The following is a 25,523-nucleotide window of genomic DNA, read 5'->3' on the forward strand; positions in this document are numbered from 1 at the left end:
GATAAACTCATGACAAGAGTTTTCACATTTTTTTTTTAATTCTGTTGCTTCAAATTAGGAAATTGTAGCTCCATTCAGTAAGTCTGCAAGGCTATTTCATATCATTAGATATTCCACTGTCTGAGGAACTTTCTAATCCTTCTGATACACTGATGTTTCAAGACTGTCTGTGGTGCCTTCTGTTGTTGATATCATGGTCTCAGTGTCGCCCTGTGCTATGAGGAGGAAGGAGAGCAACCCCAAGTACACAGCCAAGCAAGAATGTACCTGAGCAGTGTGACTTCAGGATCAGACAGTCTCAAGTCCTCCCTCATTTGCAAAAGTCCTTAAGAAAAGCAACTACAGCTTGCCCTAAGAGAGTGCAAATAGAGAAATTTGCCAAAATTTAAAAACACTTTGAATTTAAAAGGCAAAATTCGGTGACTTTTCAGAAATACTTCAGAACTACAAGAGACAACATATCTAACAAACCAAGGAAACTAGAAGCCTTGGAGCAAGGGCAAGAATTTGAGTTTTAGTCTTGGCTTCGCCAAAACCACTAATGGGCTTTGGCCTGTGCAGGCTGCAAGTGGGTGTCTAATCTAGACAGAGTAGATCTAGGCACACCTGCCCTTCCAGCCACCTCCAGTCCTTGGTGCTTGGGTGCAAACAGATGGTGTCAATCCTCCCAACCTGTCAGCTGCATTTGTTTGTTTAGCAAATGTTTACAAGGTGTCTGCTTCCTGCACTTCCTGCCCTTACAGGAGTGAGGTGCACCGTAGTGGTTAAGAGACCCTGAAGCAGGGTCTCCTCTGACTCTCCTCAGACCTTGAAGCTTCCCTTTAACTTTAATGTGATGCTCTTGCCACCTTTATCAGGGACCTTAGCTGTTGCCTCACCCAGAGACCTCTCTATATTCAGCTTTGTTAACCGCTTGGCAGTTCAGCTCCACACAGAAATACCGGTCAGACGGACTGACAGGTGATACCGAGGGTATCACTTTGCAGTGAGGTTTACCTTCCTCTTACGTCTTTTGTCGTGCAGTCTCCAGGAGGGAATTTCCAAGCTCTCTGTAGTGGATGAGTCTATCTCAGCCTGAACACATCTGCAGCCAGCTTTTAAAAGACGAGATATTCCTTTCAGGTTAATTCGAGCATTTCCCTTGGCAAGCCACAGTTTCTGGTAACTTCAGTCGGGTAATCTGGCTTTTTTGGTTGGTTGGTAGGAGAGTTTCTTATGAAGCCCCTGTTCCTTGCTGCTCTGCCTAGTTGTCCTGGCAACAGCCATCAACTTGAAATCATAGGAAGTAAAAGGTCTTATTTATAATTATTATTACCAAGACAGAAAAACTGTTGTCTACAAGGTCTACTGCTTGTGGCCACAGAGGGGCAGTGTAGGTTTGCAGGCTGCCTCAGTTCAACCACCCCTAAATGCCCTCTACTCCCATTAGAATGTCTGCCTATCCTGGCTAACCAGTGCTCAGGGCTTTTCTTACTGTGTTTTCTGAAACAAACTCAGCTATCTTAAAAGATTGCATATATGTTGCTTACATGGGGATCATGGGACCTGCTTGTTCACTTTACTGGTAATATAACAGACACATTCTGAGGTTTTGTACAGGATTACCTGAAACCTTACATCTTCAATTAGGAAAGCCACACAGCCATCTACTTTTTTACTGAAAATAGATTTTTTCATACAATATATTGCTGTTACTATGGTTTTCCCCTCTCATAACTCCTTCCAGATCCTTCCCCCCTTCCTATTCACACACACACAAAATAAAAACAAAGTAGTATAGGACAAAACAAATAGAAAAAAAAGCCAAAGAAAAAGCACATGAAACAGATGCAGAGACACACATTCAAACACACAGAAAGAAATGCCATCACACAAAACCAAAAGCCATAATGTATAAGGAAAAGAAAGGAAGCAAGCAGCAAGCTCAGACAAAGCATTATGAGACAGAAAATCTCCAAAATACCATTGAGTTCATTTTGTCTTGGCCATCTACTACTGGACATGGGGCCTACCCTTAAATGTGGGGTGTGCACCCAGTAAGACTCCATTGGAGGAAACAGTTTTTTTCCTTTGCCAATTGGTATCAGTTGGAGATAGCCTCTGGGTTAGAACGGGCTTGCATTCACTTCCCCATCTCAGCATTAGGACCTTTGCAGGCCCTATGCATGCTCCTATTGTCCCCGTGAATTCCTAGATACCTCAGTCGTGCTGTATTGAGAAGGCCTGTGTCCGTGGTGTCCTCCTGACCCCTGAGGGATTTGGTGGTAGCATCCATTTAGGACTGAGTGTTGGAAGGTTTTAACTCTCTGTTCATTGTCTAGTTGTGGATTTCAGTATTTGTTTTCAGTTTCTACAGGCTGATTACTGATCTGTCTGTCAGTGTACCTCTGGCCCAGCCCAGCAGAAGGGCTCAATGAAGGGGAAAGGGCACGAGCAGGGAGGGGAAAGTGCCTCCACTCCTGGTGCTCCAGGGCTGTCCAGCAGCGCTTGGGGATGTAGCGGGTGGGGATGGGGTGCGGATGGGGTTGTAGCTGTTTAGCTAGCAGAGTGCAGGGAGCGTCTGGGGGCAGGAGAGCATTCTCTTCCCAGGTAGTGTTATAGCTCTTGTGACAGATGCTTTCAATGCAGAAGACTGGAATATCTGTGGAGAACACAGTGAAACTGAATAGAATAAATATGTGCCATACTGGGAGACTAATTTCTATATTAATTATATTTTACCATAACCAATAGTTTGGAAAACACTAGAGAAATGTATTAACATTTCTCTAAAATACATATGTGTATGTAGTACAGTTACCCAACAGCTGTTGATCTGGAAGACATGTCCCAGTGACAAGAGAAAAATATTATCATTTGTCATAACTTTATGTAAGTGTGTTCAGCCTTTTGTACCCCAGGTTTGTTATCCACATTTACACAGCACAGATGGAAAGTATTTAGTAATGAGGGGGGTCTTGGTATACAAGCTGTTCTTGGTGCTCTTACTTCAGTAACTATTCAGAGAGCATTTACATTGTGTTAATGATACAGTTGCTCTGGGGATTATTTAAAATATATGGATGTGCAGGTTACCTGAAAACTGCTGCACCATTTATATAGTTTCAAGCATCCACAGATCTCAGTACCTTCTTGGAAGACCCTAAACAATGATAAAAGAGAATCCTAAGGATCTACTAGATGTTTAGAGTCTGTTTACTTCAAAGGTGCTCCATTACCCAAAGGAAGGAGTTTGTAGCCAGGAACCCCTGGGGTGAAATGCCCCATTCTTTGAGGACCACTCCTGTGGATGTCTTAATGGGAAGCAGTTTACGCCTCACATTTACTGTAGAACATACTTAGGAAGAAGGCTCTCTCCAAAGCTTTCATCTCTCCTTTAAAAGCTACCTGGGGGAGTGAGCATTAAAATGGCTGTCCATTTCTCAGAACAGTAGTGAATCTATCCAGGGTCATTTTAAGAAAGCCTAAGCCATTGAATTAAATGGTGTTTTCATTGCCTTGGATTTAGATTGCCAGTCCCTAGAAATGACAGCTTTAGTAAACGATGCTACTTAAATTGCAGTAGATGCCGGCTTAAATGAAGAGATGAGTAATAAAATCTTCTGTTTGAAAAGATAGCTGAAGATACTGACTCTTACTAGTATTTCTGTCACAGGATCCTTTCATCTTATAGTAAGGTGGAGTGGGACTCTTAGGAAACTGGGACAGACAGACAAGTCTTGCCTGGTTAACAACAGCCAAGCTCTCCTAAGTGCCTCTCACTATACCATGTGGTCCTGTTCCATCTAAGCTTGAGGCATGCTCACTAATATTAAACAGCTTGTGCCTTGCTCTTGCACAGCCTCAGGACCTTGATGGGGATGTCAAGGAAAGAAAGACAGACACACAGAAAATACTGAATCTGGTGATCTGGGCCCTGGGCTGGAGAAGTCACAGCTCTCAGAAACTCAGCATGTTTATTTGTGCAGTTGAGCAAGAAGGCAAGGTTATTTTATAACCTGAACAAGGTTTACCTAATCTAGGTAGGAGCAGGTACTGGACGGAAGCAGCCTTAACTAAGGAAGGAAGCTACAATGGTCATTTTCTGAGCACAGTATCAACACACCTACTTGGACCAGAGGAAGATTTTTCTATCCTCCAAACCTCACCTGGGGAAGGTTTCACCACTGGAGTAGAGCTGAGGCCTCTCAACACAGGTTCACTCAAGTCTGCTCATGTTCCCTACATTTGGAATAACATTTTCTTAATCCTTTAAGGTTGATATTGTCACCATGGCTAAGTATCACCATGGCTAAGTAGGGGAAAGAAAATAACATTGACTTTGGAGCTGCGACATTTCAAATCTAAGGCTCCACCCCATAAGCTCTCATTTCATCATCAGCCTTTCCTGAATTGAGCTCACAGTTCTTGGATCCTATATTATCTATCTTCTGTTTTGATTTAATGTTTTTATTTGAGACTTGTATTTGCCTGTAGTTTTCTGAATTAAGAAAGGTCCAAAAATTTGCAAGCTTGGAAATCCCACCAGTGTGCAATTGTGTACATATTCTCCCATCACACTTAATTGATAGTTTGGTTGGGTATAGAATTTTCAGATATAAAACATTATGAAAGCATTATTCTCTTGTTGGCCAATGTTCCCTTTCAGGATCCACAGTTCCTCCTCTCAGTATATGTGGCTTGTTTTCTGTGAATGATTTTATATTATTTAACCTGATAATTCTGGCATTTAGAGGTTGATCTTTTGTGGCACAGACTTTCTCCCACCACTACTACTTCCACACACACACACACACATACCCCACTCCCTCTAACCTTACCTTCAGGGGAAACTTCAACATAAAGATTTCATTATAAAGAATTTTCATTTAATATTTTTTAGAACTTTCTTTATATGTTTTCTTTTTCTAGCACACTTGTATTTACATGTTCAGATAGTTCCCCACCAATTTATATTGTCTGGATGTCTTAACAGTTATTTCATTTTTAGGGGTTGGGGATGCTGGTACCCAGAGAAGCAAGAAGAGGGTGTTGAGTACCCTGAAGCTAGAGTTACAAGGCAGTTGTGAGTTGCAAAACATAAGTTATGAGAACCAAAATTCCAGACCTTTGGAAAAACCAGCAAGTGCTCTTAAAACTGAGCCATTTCCTCAGCCTTACTCCCAGTGATTTAAAAATCTGATAGGCTCTTTTGTGTCTACAAACCATGCTCTTACTGGGTACCTGTAGTGGCAGTTTATATAGTCAGATTGTACATCTGCTGCATCTGCTTTTGGTTTGGTTTGGTTTTGTGTGTGTGTGTGTGTGTGTGTGTGTGTGTGTGTGTGTGTGTGTACACTGATACTTGATTGCAGCCCGGACCTTGCACAAGCTATCAATGAGCTAGTTGTCCCCCATCCCCTCCTTGTTCTTTTGCCCAAGTATTTCCCAGGTAAATCACTGGTGTTTGCTTGTATACTGATGTTTTCCTTCAAGTCTTACTTTATGATACCTGACCCTCCATTCCAGGACTGGAGGAACTTGTTCTGTGCTGTTTGCTGCTTCTGTTGGCGGTGTGGACAGGTGCTTATTTGCATTGCACTATCTCAGATCTCTTAGCTTCACAAAGGTCTCCACTCCTTTGATCATCTAGAGCACAAGTGTTTATGCCAAGTAGAACATGACTATTCTAGATTTGTTGTTGTTTTGTTTTATCTGACTGCCCAATTTAATAATAAGGCCCCTTTGCAAATGTTTTAGAAGAGAAAATACTTTATTTAAAATCTTTTTTAAAAAATCCGTGAGTAAAATTTTCTCACAATAATAAAAGCAACTCTGGAGAAAATATTTGAATTTTTAAAATTAACACTTTATAATTTGTGGGCATACCTGATAATTTTTTGGTCCAAGGGTAGTTTCTCATAAGGTTTGTGATACATTTTCCACCTTTCATATTAATCACTGTCATGTGGACATTACCTATTATGCTGGAGTTAAAAGAAACTTTTTAAACAAGTAGTAAGTGTAATGACTAATGGTGAGGGGACTTTGTGTGCTGTCAGAATAACAGCTATGAGGGGAGGACAGAGAAAATCACTGGGACCTGCAGGTCAGACTCCAGTCACAGTTGCCCCAGCACCATCAACACACTGTTGAGTGGCTCCAAGGCTAAGGGCTTGAGTTGAGTGCTATTTCCCTTGGCCCCTTCATTCTGTTGGCAGGTGGTATGGAAACATAGAGAAGTTGAATGGGGACAGTGAGTCCACACATGGACTCTTAGTAGTCAGTTGCTCACTAACTAAGAAGGCTGTAGAGTTGGTGTTCATGTGTGTACATGTGTCATACATGGTATGCATGCTCAGGAATGCTAGGATGCTGCAAATACACCCATGCTGGTTTCTGAGAACTTGAACTCAGGTGTACATGGCGGGCACTTTCCCCACCCCATCATCTTTGCAGTCCCTGGATCATTTTTTTAAAGTAGCTTTAGGTAGCATGAAAAGTATGTCTTCATCTTCATATAAGGACTAGTTCACAGTAATTTTATTGATTTTAATGCCAACTGTGTGGCTTATAACAACTAGAAAGGCTTTTTTTCCCATGTGTACAATACCTGAATATATACAATACCCTGAGATTAAGGATTAAACAAATGATTCAAAGATCTTATCCTTAAGAAAATAGGTACCATATTCCTTCAAAGGAAAAAACCCAAAATTCTATGGAAGACTTATAAAATAGAAGACAGCAAAGTTAAAGCTTAAAGATTTTGTGACATTTATACACAAGTTTTTTCTACCTGCCTGCGCTTCACTTACATTATAAGTCTCCTAAGTATGAACTGTTAGTAAGCAGTCCCAAATTAATGTTACCAGTGATTGAAAATACTTTCCTACTAAACGTATTTCTCTCTTCACATGTGTTTATTGATCATGTTTGTATGGATCATGGCAAGTGTGTGGCAGTCAGAGGACAGCTTGTAGGAGTCCCTTTTCTCCTTCCAGTTAAGCATGTCAGGCTTAGCAGCACACTCATTGCCCACTAAGCCATTTCTCTGGCCTGAGCTACAGCTCTTAACTTGTTCTCTTACCAGTCTCTTCACCTTGGAAAGTTAGTATGAGCATTCATTGCTGTTCCGGCTACAGAGATTACTCCACAGTTCACAACACTGCTTGCTCTAGTGGAGGGCCCAGGTTCAGTTCCCAGTTTACTGCTCTCCATAACCCCAGTTCCAGAGCATCATCTAATCCCCTCTTCTGACTCTCCCAGGCACTGTGTGCACATGGTACACAGAAATCCACTCAGGCAAAATAGCCATATATATAAAATGAAAAATAAATCTTTAAAAAGGAAATTCCCTGCTGTTGTGCATAAAACAAGAGATAGTGATTTATTGGCCCCCAGGACAAATCCAGCCCCACCTGTAACAGTATAGACCCTATTGTATCAAGTCATTATTATACAGAAGTATAACCTCTGGAATAGAACATGCCAGACTCGTTTAAGGGCTTATATTTCTCACATATTATGTGTTCTTTTGAAAACCCTTGTAAGCCAACAGGTTATTACCACATTCCTTTCTTACTGGTGTTCTTGTTTGATCTGTTCATCTGCACCCTTGAATCTTACCAAATGCCAAACTTACTCTCATTCCTTTCCTTATTTATCATTTTTTACTTACCGTCTGGTTTAGTGGAAATTACAATCATATGCCTGAAGTCGGTGGAGGCTAGAAGGAAGGGCAAGAGACACAGAGTGAATAAAAAGAACCTCAAGATGATGGAGGAACATGGTCAATGTTCCCCCAGTGAACAGGGTGCAAAACTGTTATTCACGGCCTCAGAATACTCAGTAGATAAAGCACTTGCGGCACAAGCGTGTGGAAGAGTTCAAACACCAGAACCCACATAAAGCCACATGTGGCACTCCTATCTGTAATCTCAGCACTTAGGGAGATGGGAGGCAGGGACAGGAGAACTGTCCAGGCAATGACTGCCTCCCCCAGCATTGTCCTCCTGCATCCACACACAGAAATGTGCATACGCATGAAGATATCATCCATGAGTTCTTAAGTTTATCTGTTTGGACACACAGCATGTCAAATTCTCACCCCACTGATATCACCCCATCCAGTTAGCCAAAGAACCAGCCATCACATTTCTGAATCATGAGCTACCCATAAAAGCATTTTGAGACAATAAAACATATTGTGCTAAATTACTTCCAGCTATTTCATCTGACTTAGACTGCCCCATGCCAGTAAGCCAGGAATGTAAAAAATTTGTCAGGTTCAGTCTGAAGTTCTGATATTTATATAATAGGTTTTCTATGTCCTTTTCAAGGAACCCAGAATTTCTGGCTGAAGCCTGTTCTCTGTAATCCTTTGTCTACATTCCCAAAGCCTGTTTCTGTCTCCCTTTATGCAAGTCTCGGTTTGGCCACGTTACTGTCCATCACACATAGAATCGGCAAGACAGGCAAAGAAATGAAGCTGTGCTTGGGCTTGCTGTGCTCCTGGCTGGCAGCACCTGTGCAGGGATCACCCTGTGCGGAGTCTGTCACAGCCTGTGGTGGCTACATACCCAAGCTAGCTAGGAGAGGCATCGGAGCTGACTTCGAGAGTGGCCCATTAGGAAACAGTTTTACAATAAAATGGGGCTGCTTTCTAGTTAGAGACGCATAGCAGTGCTGAGGTGAGGTGCTTCAGTATTATTTTAAGTCTTGTCTAAGTAAATTAATATGTAATGTGCAAAGTGGCAAACTAATAAGAAAAAGATGACTCCCGCATACTAGGAATGCAAATAGATCCATACAAAAAGAGCAAAACCCACAGAAGTCAGCAGATAGTTCACGAAAAGAGAGGACTGTGGGTGAGCCAGTCTGTTAGAGCCATAAACCTGCTGTTGCTGAGAGAAATTGCAAAATGTGCAGTGTTGTTGCGTTTTCACCGCTCATGTCCTCTGCTCTGGCATTGCACACCGGGTGTACTTTCAGAGGAAGAGGATTTGGAAGGATGGATGGGAGTTCTGGGGGAGCAGTGTGCTAAGCACGTCTGCACATGCCTGGGGCGTGGGAGCTGGCGTACCTCTTGCAGAAAGCCACTGGGTCGTCCTCATTAAGAGCTTGGAGAGCTGCACTCTGTGGCTCGATAACCATTGATTTCAATTTAAATTTACCATTCTGTCATTTCCTGCTTGTTGTTCAGCACAATTCCAGTGGGGTCGGCTGTCGTCAGAGTATGTCACTGACTGCTGAGGCTGTTGCCAGCATGGAGAACTCATTTTGTCTTAAACATGTTCAAGGGAAAGAAAAATCACAGAGCTCTCCAGGAACCTGTATTTTCTTCCTTGTTGTCTATTTTGATTTTGTCTAAGTGTATCAAAGAGGTGGACTTCAGCAAGTGAAGTATTTTTCAGGCAGATCACCTAAGACAGTGGTTCTCAACCTTCCTAATGCTGCAACCCTGTTTAATGCAGTTCCTCATGTTGGGTCAACCCCCAACTGTAAGGTTATTTTTGTTGCTATCATTTTCTCCTGTTATGAATCATATCATAAATCGGGATATCTGATATGCAAACACTGTTGGTTGACACCCAAAGGGCTTGCAACTCACACACTAAGAACCACTGCTCTAGGATAAAATGGCAGCAGATACTTTGAAGCCAAATCAGCCTTTGGTCTCTTGGCACAGTCAGTACTAATGAGTCTACTGCTCTTCAAGATTGGAATCCACCCCTTCAGGTGGCCGTGTTGTATAGGTCCACAGCTGTGGTTCTTTAATGACTGGCTCAGGGCAGCATCTGAAGACACTTGTTGAAGTATCTTTTATATGAATAGAGACCCAAAGAATTTCAGATAGGTTGGAATGCTGAATAAGATTTTGTTCTGACTAAGCTCTAGAGGTCTATCGTCATGGTGTGAAACGTATGACTTTTCCCACTAGTGCTCCTGGAAGCAAACTGTAGCTGTCAACTCCAAGGCTTGAAAGTAGAACACTTTGATCGTCATTAAATATTGAATAAAAGAATCACCCAATAATACTGGTCAGGGGACTAAAGGCTCCTGCTATGTAGTGGAAGGGGATTTAACTTTGAAGCATGACAGAAGGATATTTTAAAGGTAGTGGGGGACAGGTGTTTGGATTATGAAGCACAATTACTTTGGAGGGAAAGTGGTGGTCTCTCTAGAATTGGCAACAACTTCCCCAGATGGTGGGGAACATTAAGCATCAGCCTTAACTTCTAACTGCTACCACAGACTTCGTTATTTCTTTTCATTTTCATATTTCTTTTAAAATACTTATATTAATTCTTTGAGAATTTCATACAATGTATTTTGATTATATTCACTCTCTATTCCTTCTTTAATTCCTTCCACATTCACCTGCATTTCTCTACTTGACCCCCTACAACCCTGCAGCATTTGTTTTTAATAATCCAGAAGGTCCAGTTTAACAGAATAACAGGTGTGGATGGGAAACAGGATGAATAGGAGGGACGATTGGCTGCTTGAAAATCAATAGCATATGTGCACGGGATGTTAAAGATCTGACGCTACTCCACTCCAGTAAAGAGTGCTATCAGAAAAGAGAAGCTTCGTGGCGAAATTAAAGATAAACTGTAGCTCACTGACATGTCATCTTAAAAGGCTGGATATGTGCCTGTTAAATTGAAAGACCAATGTGTTGTAAGATAGACTTTGAAAAGAGGCTGTTGTTTGGTCATGTGACTGAACTAGACTGCTCCAGTACTGTGCATCTGCACCAGAGAAAGTCACACGTTTGCCCAGTTTCTTCTGTTGTGTCCTTCTGCTCCCCTCTGTCTCTCCTTGACATCTCTGTCACTCCCAGCCCCTTCCTCTCTCCCCCCTCCCCCTGATTTTCTTCTTTATACAGGTCCTGTCTGTGACCTCATCTCTGCTTAAAACCTTACCTTGGGGTACTAGGCAAATGTGTTCTGTTTCTTTGCCTCTCTACACATCCTGGGTGGCAGAATAAACTGACCCGGGTACAGAGCTATCATATGAAAACTTTCTGGAGCTGTCTTCAGGCCTGAAGAGCACACCTCATTTGATCTCGAATAGTTGCTTGCAGAGATTTGCAAAGACTAGGAAAATCATTGAGGAAGCCATGTGTGTCCAGCTGGACGTGGTGTTCCTGTCTTCTCTACCCCTCTTTTCTCATTTGGGTAGCAGAAGGGGGTGGCTAAGGAAGCAGTTGTTTCTTGTCCTTGCTCCTTTACTAATGTCATATGCCTGTCAACTTCTTGGTTTTGTCTGAGTTGGGGTGGGGTATTTTCTGAGATTTTGAAGATAACCACTTTAACATGTGGAGAATCTCAGAAGCATCCTTTCTCTGCCTGGGCAAAGGGGTAAGAGGTCTCAGTAACTTTCCAGCTCCTTGCAGCCAAGTGTGCCTAAATTTTAGGTCATGGGGAGGGAGGAGATAAGTGTGTGTCTCAGAAGAGTTCTCTGGTTCCTTGTGAGCCAGGTATTCAAAGTAAGTAAATGGTGTCACGAAGAGTTGACATGTGATAGTTTTTAACCCCAGTATTATGACTGCCTGTGTGACTGGATCACAGGTAGGTACTATGTTTGTTCTGTATTCACAAACTAGGACATGAAATCTGAGGCTCAACCCCTTGCCCAAGGTCATGCAGAGTATTTACAGCAGAGTCACTCTCAAAGCAAAGTGCCCAGCTCCCAGTCCTGGCCCTTCAGCACGGCCACAGCAACACCACAGATTTTAGGAGTTCCTGGACATCTTCCCACCCCCATCAGTGTAGCTCTGCCGGAGGGAGATGCAGTAACAAACATAGCCAAGCTTTATCCTTAATACTCAAAGGAGGAAAGATACTCAGCAAGATTGCTCATGCGTGCTGCATTGGTGGGACTTTACACTGTCTTTGGAGTTGTTGCCTCAGTTGATCTAGTAGACAGTAGATTGAAGTGAAACTAACACCTAAGGGATGGATGGCCTCATGGCTCCTTGTTGGAGAATTGAGTTTTTAAACGATTCACTGTTTGATGTGCTGCAGATGATAATGATCTTGCTTCGGATTTTACACTATCATGAGTTTTTACTTACAGCAGTGAAGTAAATAATTTGATTTTACTCTTTTAAAATAGTAAACCTTATTGGTTTTCCTGAAGACTTTAGTTCCAGTAGGTCCACTGCTACTGGAAGAGATGGCCACTCCCATGAGCACATGAGCAACACAAACTGGACCTTCTGGATTATTAAAAACAAATGCTGCAGGGTTGTAGGGGGTCAAGTAGAGAAATGCAGGTGAATGTGGAAGGAATTAAAGAAGGAATAGAGAGTGAATATAATCAAAATACATTGTATGAAATTCTCAAAGAATTAATATAAGTATTTTAAAAGAAATATGAAAATGAAAAGAAATAACGAAGTCTGTGGTAGCAGTTAGAAGTTAAGGCTGATGCTTAATGTTGTCTTGGATTTCCAAAGCATAAAGTCCTCTTATTTTGATGACCTTGTTTTCCAGTTTCCTAAATAGAATGGTACAGATTAAAAACGGTACCTTGTGTGGTATTTCTATCATGGGCAGTTCATGAAGGACACCTGTGACCAAGCACACAATGAGTGTGAGTGTGGCTGGCAAATGCCCTAACCTCTGAAGGTCAGGGTTAACGAGTTCTTTAAAGTGTTGTAAACTATTTTAGCCTTTTGCTGAGCAATCTGCTTCATGAGCATCCTCCTGTGTGCATTCTGTCTGTGCATCTGCTTGTCTGTCTGACCTCGTTTAGAGTGTTCCAATGGAAAGGACTAGAAACCTCACATCCATGTGTTTCCGGCATCAGGAGGTGACACTGTGGACCACTTACCCTCCATGGTTTCCAGATAGTGTGAGGCTTCACTATAGCCTAGAAGCATCCTGTCGGTTTCTCTAGCTTCTGACAGTAGACCCCAGCTGTAAACAACTCACAGATGACCGGTAGCCCTCGGGCAGGAGGGGATCTGATTTTCTACACGTTTGTTTCTTCAGCATCTTGTAGGAACAAGCACTACTTGAGAATTTATATGAGTGCCTGGCAGTGGTCGCTCACGCCTTTAATCCTAGCACCTGGGAAGCAGAGGCAGGCGGATTTCTGAGTTCAACACCAGCCTGGTCTACAGAGTGAGTTCCAGGACAGCCAAAAAAAAAAAAAAAAAAAAAAAGAAAAGAAAAGAAAAAAAGAAGAAGAATTTATACGAACTCCAATTCAATATGATTTATCATGCTACTAAAATTGGCAAAATATCAAGGAGGCAGTCAGGTAACTTATGCCACATTCTTGTCCAGCCTTGACCTGACTCAGGCAGCAAGGGCATGAAGGAAAGACAAACACAGAGAGACACAGAAAAGCGAAGATCCCGGAACCTGGTCATCTGGTCTCTCAGGTGGAGAGGCTGCAGTGCTCAGAAGTTCTGTTCATGACACACAGCTGAACAGGATGATGGGGTTATTGCATGCAGTTGAACATGGAGGCTAATCTTCATAGGAGCAATCTCGCTCATGGAGGAGAAAGCTACGGTGGAGAGTTTCTCCACCTGCTGTCTGTACTCTCCCTCAGACACAAGAAAGGCTCTGTCATTCCTCTGAGCCTCACCTGAGGAAGACTCAGCCACCACATGGGCATGAGTCATGGGGTGACCTGGCCACGCCATGGCAACAAGGATGCACTCAGGACTGTGCTTCCTCCCTATAGATCGTGTCATCTGAAAGAGTTAAGCATTCTGTTGTCAGCTTGGTCTTTGGTTTGGTTGTTTGGTTTGTGAGAAGGAGCGTGTGTGTATTGGTGACAGAGCAGTGAGGTGGAAAGGCTGTTGAAAGCCTTGTTCAAAGCTTAGTTACGTTGCCTGGACAGCGAGAAGCACCAGTGTGTTGACGAGGAATCGGAAAATGCAGTCTTTGCCCATGAGCAGCAGAGCTACAGTGGACAGACAGGAGATGCCATTGGGTTAGGCCCTTCAGGAACTTTTTATGCAGACATGGACCAGACTCTAGCCTGTGGAAAACCAGCTTTCAAGGGGACTAGGGCCCTGTGAACATGCCCTGGCCTGCTCCTGGATATTGCACCTGAGTGGTTACTTACAACAGGACTAACCCCAGCCATACAGATGTGTGTGTTCTTCATAGAGCCTACCATGTTTGCACCATGCTTGTCCCCAGTATACACTGCAGATAAGGAGAAAATGGCCCCTGTAACCCAAACAGAGGCTTTTCTTCTTTAGTGCACGGGTTCCTGGAGTCAGAAGCCCTGGGGAATGGTGTACTCAGAACACTAAGCCTCTTCCAATTCTGCAGCTTGTGGTCCCACTGCTTCACATTCAGTCTTCACAGCCTGTCATTCTGTCAAGCTTCAACCCAAAGTCGCCCTTGATCCTGCTCTGACTGACTCCCATCACATCCTTCCTTCATCCCGTGTGAGCCGTGAGTCCTGTAGTGGTATAGCTGCCTGCAGTTCCAGGCAGGGGCTGTTACAAGCACAGTAGATCCAGCCAGAAGCAGGTGGAAGACCCAGAGACGCAGAGAAGTGTGGGGAAGCCACATAACCTGGGCCTGAAGGATTCGAAGTTGGAGCCCCATGGGTCAGTGGGTCAACAAAGTGCAGTCACACTGTAAGCTGGCAGTGACACGGGATCTCTATATGGAGGAGAACATTTGTGGAGAGGCTCAGATTGAGTTGGTCTGTGAATCAGGCAGTGTCAAACTGTGAGTGTCAGGCTAGGACTAGTACTTTATTTAGCCTGCGGCTAGCAGCTGTGTGTTAGGAGAATGCGTTACAGAGCATTACAAGGATGAGGGGTAAGAACTATCCTTGTGGCCTTAAGCAGGGCTCAACCAAGGAATGAGATTTCTGGCCACACACTCTTGCTGCAATGACAGACAGGCAGGGCCAGGACTAGAAGTAGACAGCTGTGGCTGAGTACTACAGTGTGGGCTGGGAACTTCCTTTTTCCATGTCTGCATGGTGGCTTCATAGAGTCTAGACACCTGTGGCCAAGCACATGGCCTTTCTCTGTGACCCCGAAAGGAAGAAAGACCAGGCACACCCCCACCCTAGCAGGTGGCTTCTATCTCTTGTGCCCCGTTCCAGCATTCAAAGCTACACGGCTGAGTTCAGAAGTACTAGCTGAAGGGAAAGCAGTAGAAAGGCTCCTTGGGGCTAGGTGGAGGCCATGGCAACGAGTTAGCGCAGAATACTGTCCTCCACAGTGAAGCCTGTACTGGGTCCTCTTTGATCCTCTTGAGCATTTTCTATTAGAAACCTAAGAGGCTGTGAGAGTGTGTGTGCCACCCCCGCCCAGCCTGCTTTGTCTTAAGAGTGAGCAGACACTCAGTGCTTTCCTCATTGTTCACACTTCATTTCTCCTTGCCCCTTCCTGTCCTTGCAAACTACAGAAAGGAAGAGCTGTGTGCTTCCTCGGACACACTGGCCCATCCAAGGTTGGGCTTCTGAGCATAGTCTGTCGATTATTTGCCGTGTGCTGCCTTGTGAGTGAGGCTTGGGAAAACCATAGGCAGTGGACTTCAGATTTACCTCTGCTTCAGTACAGAGCACATTGCTTTGTGAATACTTTTCTCCTGGGGATCAGGTATGTAGAAATTTTTCTTGAGGAATAAAACCCTTTACCTCTTGGAAAAGAGAAAGAGTAGAGCTAGCACTGTTGGGATATGAGGTATGTTACAGCTCGTTTTGTAAAGTGACCTGGGATAGCCCTCCTTCCTCTGTTGACTGTTGCCAAGGGCCACCCTCCCCACTGTTCAAACCTTAATCAGTCACAAACAGCACCCCTCCCCATAGAGCTTCAGCAAGACTGATTCTTGAGCAGGCTCTGCCATCAAAGCGGCCTAATAGCAGTAGACCTGAGTAGAGCGTCACCTTTAAGCAGGTCATTTCAGGGACCCAGTGCCAGGCTGAAGAGATTGCCCTAGCAACCCCCTGTAGGATTAGTGTGGGACTTGGGGCTCAGTTCACACTTGAATTTAACCATAGAGGCCGGAGGCACCTTGTGCTCCCTGCCCAGGGTCTAACTGCTTGCCTTGAAGGGATGCAAACCAGAAAAGACGCAGTTCAGGCTCGTCCCTAGGAGCCTAGCAGTCCATTCTGGAAAACTGGAAGGACAGAGTGACTCTTTCTAACAAGTGGGCTTAACCCACACGAAGGGCAATATCCACCCATTAGACAGGGCTCCTTTAAAAAAGCCACAGTATAGCTTCTTAGAATTTTTCTAAGGTAATCTCTCACCTAGGGGCACTGCTCCCTCCTCACCCCACTGCACCCTCTTTGACCTTTCAGTGCTGGGGCCCACTTTTCTCCATGATGGGAGCCCGCCTGGCCTGAAATGGTTTGAAGTTGGACACAGCATTGGATATAGAGGTAGCTTTAAAGACTGATGGTCTCTGGCCTTCTAGCTCTCTGACTATACTGAATGCTTGTTGATAGCTTCTTTAAAATCCTAAAAACTTTCTTGCTTATTCTGAGGTTAAAAACTGCTGGCTTGGGTGATTACACCTGTAGCCTAATAGCAGGGTGTTAAGTAAAGGGTTAATCTCTAGGGCTTTTTCCTCTTTTGCCCAGAAGCCTTGCCTCTCACTTGTCAGGCAGGACTGGAGGTTTAGAGCAATAAACTTTTATTGAACCAGAAGAGAGTCAGGCTTGCAGGACGAAAATCCTTTATACAAACAAATATGAATAAACTCACATATATTCATATATACACATTCATACTTATCTGTTGGGCCCAACAATCTATCTAATCAATTTACATACTTACACACATACATCCATACTTACATATGCATGTGAAGCAAAAGCCCAGGCGCCAGTGCAGAAAGCACTCAGTTATTCTGAATAAAAATAAGCATAGAGAAAGAAAAACGTCTGCCCTTTAATTGCTAAATGAATCAAACCCAAATCTGTAAGAAAAAAAGCTTTGTCCTCTTCAGTAAGACTAAGCCTCCCTCGCTGTTCAGAAAAGACTGGTTCAGTTCCATGGTAAAGAGAAGCCTGCCTGCTCTTTCTGATCTCTGCAGCTTCTTCTCTGTCCCTCTTTCTCTCTGCATTCTGTGTATTGCTCTTCTGCTCCTGTCCCAATGTCCCCCTTACTTCTAATGGAAATAAAAGGGAGGAAAATCTGTCAGACTCTATGCTCTGTATATTTCTTTCTTTTTTTAATTATATATTTTCTCTATTTACATTTCAAATGTTAACCCTTTTCCTAGTTTCCCCTCCAAAAATCCCCTATTCCCTCCTCCCATCACCCTGCTTCCCAGCCCACTCACTCCCACTTCCTGGCCCTAGCATTCCCCTATACTGAGGCATAGAACCTTCACAGGACCAAGGGCCTCTCCTCCCATTGATTACCGACTAGGCCATTCTCTGCTACATATGCAGCTAGAGCCATGAGTCCCACCATGTGTTTTCTTTGATTGGTGGTTTAGTCCCAGGAAGCTCTAGGGGTACTGGTTAGTTCAGGGAACAAAATACCCACGGGAGGAGTTACAGAGACTCAAGGAAGGACGACCATCCAGAGAGTGCCCCACCTGGGGATCCATCCCATAAACAACCACCAAAACTAGACACTGTTTCGGACACAAACAAGTGCTTGCTGACAGGAGCCTGATACAGCTGTCTCCTGAGAGACTCTGCCAATGCCTGACAAATATAGAAGTGGATGCTCACAGTCATCCATTGGAGGAAGAACAGGGTTCCCAATGAAGGAGCTACAGAAAGGACCCAGGGAGCTGAAGGGGTTTGCAGTCCTATAGGAGGAACAACAATATGGTGCCCTTTTTCTCATCTTGCTCTCTCCTCCTGCTCTGATGCTGTAATGCCATGCAGTGTAATCATCCCTAGGTTTTTGTACCTTTTCTAGGTACATAAAAAGATGGTTTTTCCAAGCATCTTTTTTTTTCTTTTTTTTTTAACAAAAGTTCACTAAAAGTTCAAACATAAAATCATAAATTGAATGAGAAGTTTATAACAGATGTTTACATTTGTTCCCATTAAGACTAGACATTCATTATCTGTCACAAGGTTCATAGGTTCATGGAGAATTTTTAAAAAGTCATAATTTTTGTGACTAAGTTATTATTGAAGTTTTGTGTAGATAAATCCAGTCAATATTTTATCTCTGTGCTTGCACCTACAATAAATCCTTAGTCCCCTTCATGAGCTTTGGTTAATTGTTTTACAGCCTCTTGGAATGTGTTCTAAGTTGTGACTGCCTGCTTGCTATCTCAGAAACAGTTAACTCGCCACACGTGGAGACTGGCAGTTCTCACTGCAGCCTTCCTATCACAGAGAAGTCTAGTAGCAGTCTGGTTGTAAAGGGCTTAATAATTGCTAGTACAGTTCTAGGAATTCTTAAAGGATCATCATCTATTTGTCTCTATCATCACAGTAAAATAGTACATCTTCGTGGACCTGCAGAAATCTGCCCAAAAGGGTGGGCTAATACCTAGTGATTGTTTTATATTTAATAATAACAGGGAAAGCATACTAAATAGCAGGACTCTTTCCTAAAATGTAGTCCCTCAGCCTTGCCTAGAAGGGCTCCCTCATCGTAGCTTATAGTCCATGTGGAGCCCTCTCAGGAAGGGCTCCCTCATCGTAGCTTACAGTCCATGTGGAGCCCTCTCAGGAAGGGCTCCCTCATCGTAGCTTACAGTCCATGTGGAGCCCTCTCAGGAAGGTCACCTGCTACTTTCTAGCCTCTCCTAGATGTCTCCTGTCATCCCTAGTCTTGAAATTTTCAATCCATAAAACCTTGAGTTTCAGTAAAGTCCTGTGTCTCAGAGACTATAAACGGCAGGTATTAAAATGTAAGCGAGGCAGAGGGGCACATGCTTATAATCCCAGCACTCGGGAAGCTGGAGGAGGATGCTTCTGAGTTTGAAGCCAACCTGGACTTCACAGCAGCAATACTCCCTCAAAAAAATAACAAAGTAGAATTTATCACTGGCTGTGTTAATCTGTAAAAGGCATGTAGACAATAAAATGCATTCAAGGGCATGCATGTCGTTTATGTGCAAGATAAGTAAATGTATGTGCTGAAACTGTTACTTAAGTTTATCTAAAATTGTGAGATTTGGCTGGGTATGGTATGCAGTCCTTTAATCCCAGCAACAGGGAGGTAGAGACAGGTAGATCTCTGAGAGTTCAAGGCCAGCCTGACCTACTTATATTTCAAGGCCAACATAATAGAGAGACCCTTTTCTCCAAAACAAAAAGGGGGAAATCCTTAATTAATTAATTTTGATTACTTATTGGGGGACTGGCAAGATGGCTCAGAAGATAAACAATCCACCAAGCCTTTCCACTTCACAGTGTAAAGAGAAGGTTGTCCTGACCTGTATACATGTACTGTGCCGTAGCATGCCAACACATACCACACCACACACACACACACACACACACACACACACACACACTGCTGTAAAAGCAGTGGCTGGCAGAGGAAGAAGTTGCAAGGCTCTGTGCCCTTTTGCTGATGAGTCTGAGGAGTGACTTGGCTCAGACATGCCCTCTGTTAGTATCTTCATGTATGGAAACATGCCAGCTGTATCTCTCCAGAGACTACCGGGGCTTCTGTAACCAGACTAAGCTTGAGAGTCTTGCCCCAGGGAAGCACACTTACAAGTGCTGAGGAAGAAACATTATATTTTTTGCCAGGCAGAGTGATACACACCTTTAAATCCAACACTAGGGAGCAGAAGTAGGTAGAGTCTGTGAGTTCAAGGCCAATAGAGTCTACTTAGTAACTCCACAGCTAGCCATGGCTACCCATTGAGACAACGTCTTTAAAACAAACAAAAGCTAGATTTTTATCCCCAGCTTGTTAGTTTGTTTTTTCCATAGTTGTGCAGATGTGCACACAGTGAAACAAGGGGTGCAGCAAAGAACAGTGGTGAGCCCAGGAATGTGTGTGTGTGCATGGGGACCGTTGTCAGCGTCTCGTCGGCGTCCTCATCGTCGTCGGGTCCTAGATATGCTTAGGAGCTATTAAGTAGCTTTGATTTGAATGCTTAAGGCATAGTGAAGCTCCAAATAGATATAGTTAAGAAAATACAAAGTGAAGCCTGGCTTTGTTCTTAACTCACAGCTTAAGTTTTTGGTTATGAATGAATATTTTTGGTGGAAATGCATTACTGTATGTCAGATACAACCTCATCATGTAGGCCCTGATTACTTTCTTCTCAAGCCTAAGAAGTCATTTCAGCAGGTATTCTCATCACTGTTCTCTTGTGCTTGCCGACCTGAGTTGGCATAATGGAAATAGGTGATGAGTGTTGTGCATCATTTGCATATAAGCCCTGACAACTCAGAAGTGCATGGAAGATGGATTGGACCGAGAAAGCAGCCAGGTCACCAACTATGTCATCAGTAACTCACTCCTAAATTTCTGATTTTTTTCCCCCAGAACCGAATGGAGGAGAGCAAAGCACTCTTTAGAACAATTATCACCTACCCCTGGTTCCAGAACTCCTCTGTGATTCTGTTCCTAAACAAGAAAGATCTTCTAGAGGAGAAAATCATGTACTCCCACCTAGTCGACTACTTCCCAGAATATGATGGTAAGTGACCACCCAAGCCAGCCTCACAGCTGTTCACACTAGGACAGGTGACATGGTACAGTCCCCAGAGCCATGAGCCTGGCGTGGGGAGGGGAGGTAGGCAACACAGTGTAGCTCCTGGGGTCATGTGCCTGTTGGGCCTAGAGGCAGCACAGTGCAGTGCCTGGAGTCACAGGGCCCATGAGGACATGTATGCTAAAGTAGAAATTACTGTTCCCTGACTTGTAGTGACATTTTACATCATTAACATTAACATTAATGTAACCAGTTATGGGGAAGCAACAACTTCTCTGATGTTTCAGAATAACCAGCTCAGAGAAGGTTTTCCTATCAGAGTTGTAATTTCCAGTTTCCCTCCCTTTCGTTTTGTTACCTGCCTCTGCCTCTCCCTGGCTAGGAGCTCACCTATGAAGTGGGTGTAATGAGTTCATTGCTTTCTGTTGTTGACCATGATTAAGAAATTTAGAGGAGGTAGAATGTACTTGGACTTAAAATTTCAAAGGAGGGAAGAGGCCATCGTGACAGGGAAGCATGGCAGCCAGCTTCAGGTGTGACAGCCAGAGAGGGGAAACCGAAGCATCATCTTTAAAACGCAGAAAGAACCAGCTGTGGGGCAAGACTATAAAGTCCAAAGCCCACTCCTGGTGTCTGATTTCCACAGCAAGCCACACCTCTTAAACTTCCCAAGATAGCACCACCAACCGAGGACCAAGTGTGGAAATATCTCAGCCTATGAAGGATGTTCCCATTCAAACCGTCACGATCCTGAGGGTCAGATTCTGGTTTAGGCCCTTTCTTCCTATAGTAATATTTAGAGTCACTTGGTTTTCCTGGCCCTTTAAGCCGTAACTATGAGATCTGCTATAGGGTAATAGAAAACAGTTGTGATGTGAGTGTGCTACTTTGAATATCCAGGCAGCATTTACTTTAGGGGAACCTCACTAGCAAAAGGCCTGGGACTGATGACCTAGTTAGGTGTTTGACTGAGTGGAGAGGGAAGCCCCATCCTTAGTGACAGGAATGTTCTCTACGTCCCTGTGCCTCTTGTTGTTGAAATGCTGTTGAAGAAATCATTGCAGCCACACCTTTTCTTAGACCTATGTTGTCGCTGCCACATCAGAAGTGAGTGGTATTGACAGACATTAAATGATGTGTAAAACCTAAGATGCTCAGTCTCTGGCCGTTCCCAGAGCTGACGAGCCTATGGCCAGCTGGGTAGTCCTGGCTGTCCTGGAACTCACTCTGTAGACCAGGCTGGAGCAGTTTCTCTTTGCTCCTTCTATTTTCTCACTCACCCAGGAGCAAATAGTAAATACTTCAGTGTAGTATCTTCCTGAACCCTTAAAACTACAAGTGGTTTCCTTCCAAAGGGAGCTTATTGTAAGTGTTTTTGGACTTTGAAGATGATTTTAACTGTTGACTTTCTACAATGGACATATAATGTCCAAAGGAGATATGGCCACAGCTAAGTTAACAAAGGTGATGGTTTTGTTGTTCTTGGGAGAACAAAGTTGTCATTTTTTGAGATCCAAAGACCTTGGAAGATGAGGTAGTGCTGAGAAAGCTCTTCAGCACACTATAGTGATAACCTGATAATAAGCTTATTAGAGTAATATCAGTTTCTCAGATGTACATGTCTTCCTTTCAAGGTTGTAATCAGATGAATGTCTGTTTCTGTTTCTGTTTCTCTTCATGAAGAGAAATTACTATTTCCACGTAGATTTGAACTGCAAAACTGTTCCTAGACAACTTGGAATTCTGGGCCTGCTGTGATATGTTCAAATAGCATAATAGATGCTTAAAACAGCACACCGAGAGTGCACTTCAGTGAACCCAAATCTATTTCTGATAATCTGCAGACTAAACACAAGAAAAAAAGTTGGAGTCTTTCCCTTCCCAAACAGAATAAAAATAATAGATAAGAAAATGACGGGCTTCTTACATCCCTGCCAGTGTGTTAGTCTCATTTTAAGTGTTTTATGCTGCTGTAGACCCAGCCAGTTAAGGCAGTACATTGCTAAGGACTGTTTCATGTATATAACATCTTAACAATGACACATTTTCATTTTTCATGTTCAGTGACAGCCTTAGTTACTGACTCAAAGCACCCTTGTTAATACTGTACAAATGAGAAGACTCTGGGCTTCATAGCTCTTTCTTGCAGCTTCCAACAGTGCGAGATGTAGGTGTGAGCCCAAATCTGTAATAGGGTTCATTTGAAAGTTCTCAGGTTGTCTGCTGTCCTCACCATTGGTAGTTAGGCCACAGCAGTGTTCCTTTGCATAGAACAAACCTACACTGCCCAAGGGGAGGAAGCAATACATGCTTTCACTGTATGGAACTAGTTTGCAACCTTGGAGAAAAACAGGCATGCGGTAGCACAGTGCTCAGTACCTGGGAGATGATGATGTTCTGATGTTAGTAATTTAGAAGTTTTAAACTCACACTTGCCAGGATCTGTTTAAGTGTTAAACTGATTGAGATGTGACTCTGTTTGACCCTGCACGCAATTAGTAATGGCTCAGGGCATGTCACACTAAAATATTATACTGAACATTTAAATTATAATTAAGTATGTAATCTCATGACATTAATTACATTGATGACACTCCACAGCTGTTGCCAGTGTTTCCACCACTCTAGCTAAGCAACAACACCACACTGCCCCTCCTCGGCACGCTGGCCCTTCACCCCACTTTCTGTCTACACAGAAGATACAGCCTAGAAGTCTGTGGCACAATATTTGTCTGCCATGTTGATTTCAGAATAGTTTTTTCAAGGTTCATACTTGGAATATCTTTGATTATTACTTCCATTTCTTAGGTCATCTTTGGCTTATCCAATCCAGTTGAGTCACTTCTACCTAGTAGTACTTACGAGGAGTGATGCTATCCATTCATCTACAAAAAGCCCTTTCAGTTCATTTAAATGAATTGCTAGGTTGTGCAGGAATTTTATCTTAACTTCTTGGAACCACTGAGCCGTTTTCCATAGGGGGTTCATCATTGTGCATGTACCAGGGGCAGACAGGTTGCACGTGTGACCTGTTGCCAAGACTTACTTTTTCTTGTTTTTAAATGATAACCAGGTTAGCTAGCAGATGAGAACACTACCTCATGATTTTATTTGGCATTTCCCTAAATGAGTATCAGAGTTAAACATCTTGTATGCTCACTGGTGTTATGTATAACTTTGCAAAACTGTATTTTCACATCTTTTGTCCAGTTTATATAATCTTTATATACTCTAGGTGTTAGATAAGTCCTTATTATGCATATGAATTGTATATCATTTTCACTTGATAATATACTTTGATAACAAGAGGGATTTTTACTTAGATAAGGTTCAGGTTATTTTTTCTTTTACTGCTTCTTTGTTGAGGCTGTATCTAAGAATCACCTACAGAATTACTATACAAGTGTGTTGGTTAGATTTTTATCAGCTTAACTCATGCTAAGGTCATCTTTTTTAAAAGCCCCTCAATTGAGAAAATACCTCAATCAGAATGGATTCTAGGCAAGGTTGGAGGACATTTTCTTGATCAGTGATTGATACAGGGCCCAGCACACTGGACAGTGACACCCCCAGGCAGGTGCCCCTGAGCTGTTTAGGAAAGAAGGCTGAGTGAACCATGAGGAATAGGCTAGTAAGCAGCACTCCTCCATGGCATCTGCTTCAGTTTCTGCCTCCAGATTCCTGTCCTCATTCCTGCCTGCAGACCACCAGTCATAATGGACTATAAGTTGAAATCAACTCTTTCCTTCCCAGGTTGCTGTGGTCTTGATGTTAATCGCCACAACAGAAAGCAAACCAGGACAGGAAGTGTTTTAGTTTCATTTCTGTTGCTGTGAAAAATACCCCAACAAAAAGCAACTTCGGGGTGAAAAATGGTTGTTTGGCTTACAAGTCCCAGGTTACAGTACACCTTTGGGGGAAAATCAAGGCAGCAGCTCAAGCACATAGTCTGTGGCATCCATGGGCAAGAGCAGAGAGGAGGCTTGGCGCATCTAGCTTTCTCTTGTTCTGTGTGTGGTTTAGGACCCCTGCCTACGGAATGGTGCCCCTAACAACAGACTGGGTCCCCTTCCACCAGTTACCCAATCCTCCAGAGGCGTCCCCATGGAATAACCTGATTTAGGTAATCCCTCAACTGAGACTTCACTCTCAGGTGATTCCAGATTGTGGCAACTTGACATATAAAAGCAACAATGACAAATTTATTCAAATAAAACTATGATGGGACAATGAGAAACAACCGTGCAAGCATAAGACAATGCAAACTAGTGCATATCATCACACAGTGAATTTAGTATAGCTCTGGAATACAGACTAGTCCCCATAGGTCAGCACTGAATACATGATGACTGAGCAGATAAGCAAGTGTGGGTCACATAACACTTTGCATCTCCCCTCTCTTGCAAACAGGACCCCAGAGAGATGCCCAGGCTGCTCGAGAATTCATCCTGAAGATGTTCGTGGACCTGAACCCCGACAGTGACAAAATCATCTACTCCCACTTCACGTGTGCCACAGACACCGAGAACATCCGCTTCGTCTTTGCAGCCGTCAAGGACACCATCCTGCAGCTGAACCTGAAGGAGTACAATCTGGTCTAACCGTGCCTCCCAGAAACCGTTCTTCCCTCCCCTGTGGGTTGTTGAAGATAAACAAGAGGGACTGTATTTCTGTGGAAAACAATTTGCATAATACTAATTTATTGCCGTCCTGGACTCTGTGAGCGTGTCCACAGAGCTGTAGTAAATATTATGATTTTATTTAAACTATTCAGAGGAAACAGGATGCTGAAGTACAGTCCCAGCACATTTCCTCTTTTTTTTTTTAGGCAAACCTTGATGTATTTTAAATTTTCAGTCATTCACTCACAGTATAAAAGCACTCCTGTCATTCGTGTTCTCTCTCTGTCTCTCTCTCTCTGTCTCTCTCTCTCTCTCTCTCTCT

General features: G+C 43.3%; 1 protein-coding gene across 2 annotated transcripts in view; it reads left to right on the forward strand.

Annotated features, from left to right (window-relative positions):
* The window catches only part of LOC110285306 (guanine nucleotide-binding protein G(q) subunit alpha), a 243,182-nt gene extending 217,665 nt beyond the window's left edge, over positions 1-25,517 (forward strand). For both annotated transcript variants that reach the window (XM_021151368.2, XM_029472526.1), the window contains exons 6-7: positions 20,411-20,564; positions 24,990-25,517. In XM_021151368.2, the coding sequence (XP_021007027.2) occupies positions 20,411-20,564; positions 24,990-25,180 (345 nt within the window). In that variant the 3' untranslated portion in view covers positions 25,181-25,517. The remainder of the gene's footprint in view (positions 1-20,410; positions 20,565-24,989) is intronic.
* The last annotated feature ends 6 nt before the right edge of the window (positions 25,518-25,523 follow it).

This window comes from Mus caroli, chromosome 19, assembly GCF_900094665.2.
Source record: "Mus caroli chromosome 19, CAROLI_EIJ_v1.1, whole genome shotgun sequence".
In the NCBI taxonomy this organism is placed as follows: domain Eukaryota; kingdom Metazoa; phylum Chordata; class Mammalia; order Rodentia; family Muridae; genus Mus; species Mus caroli.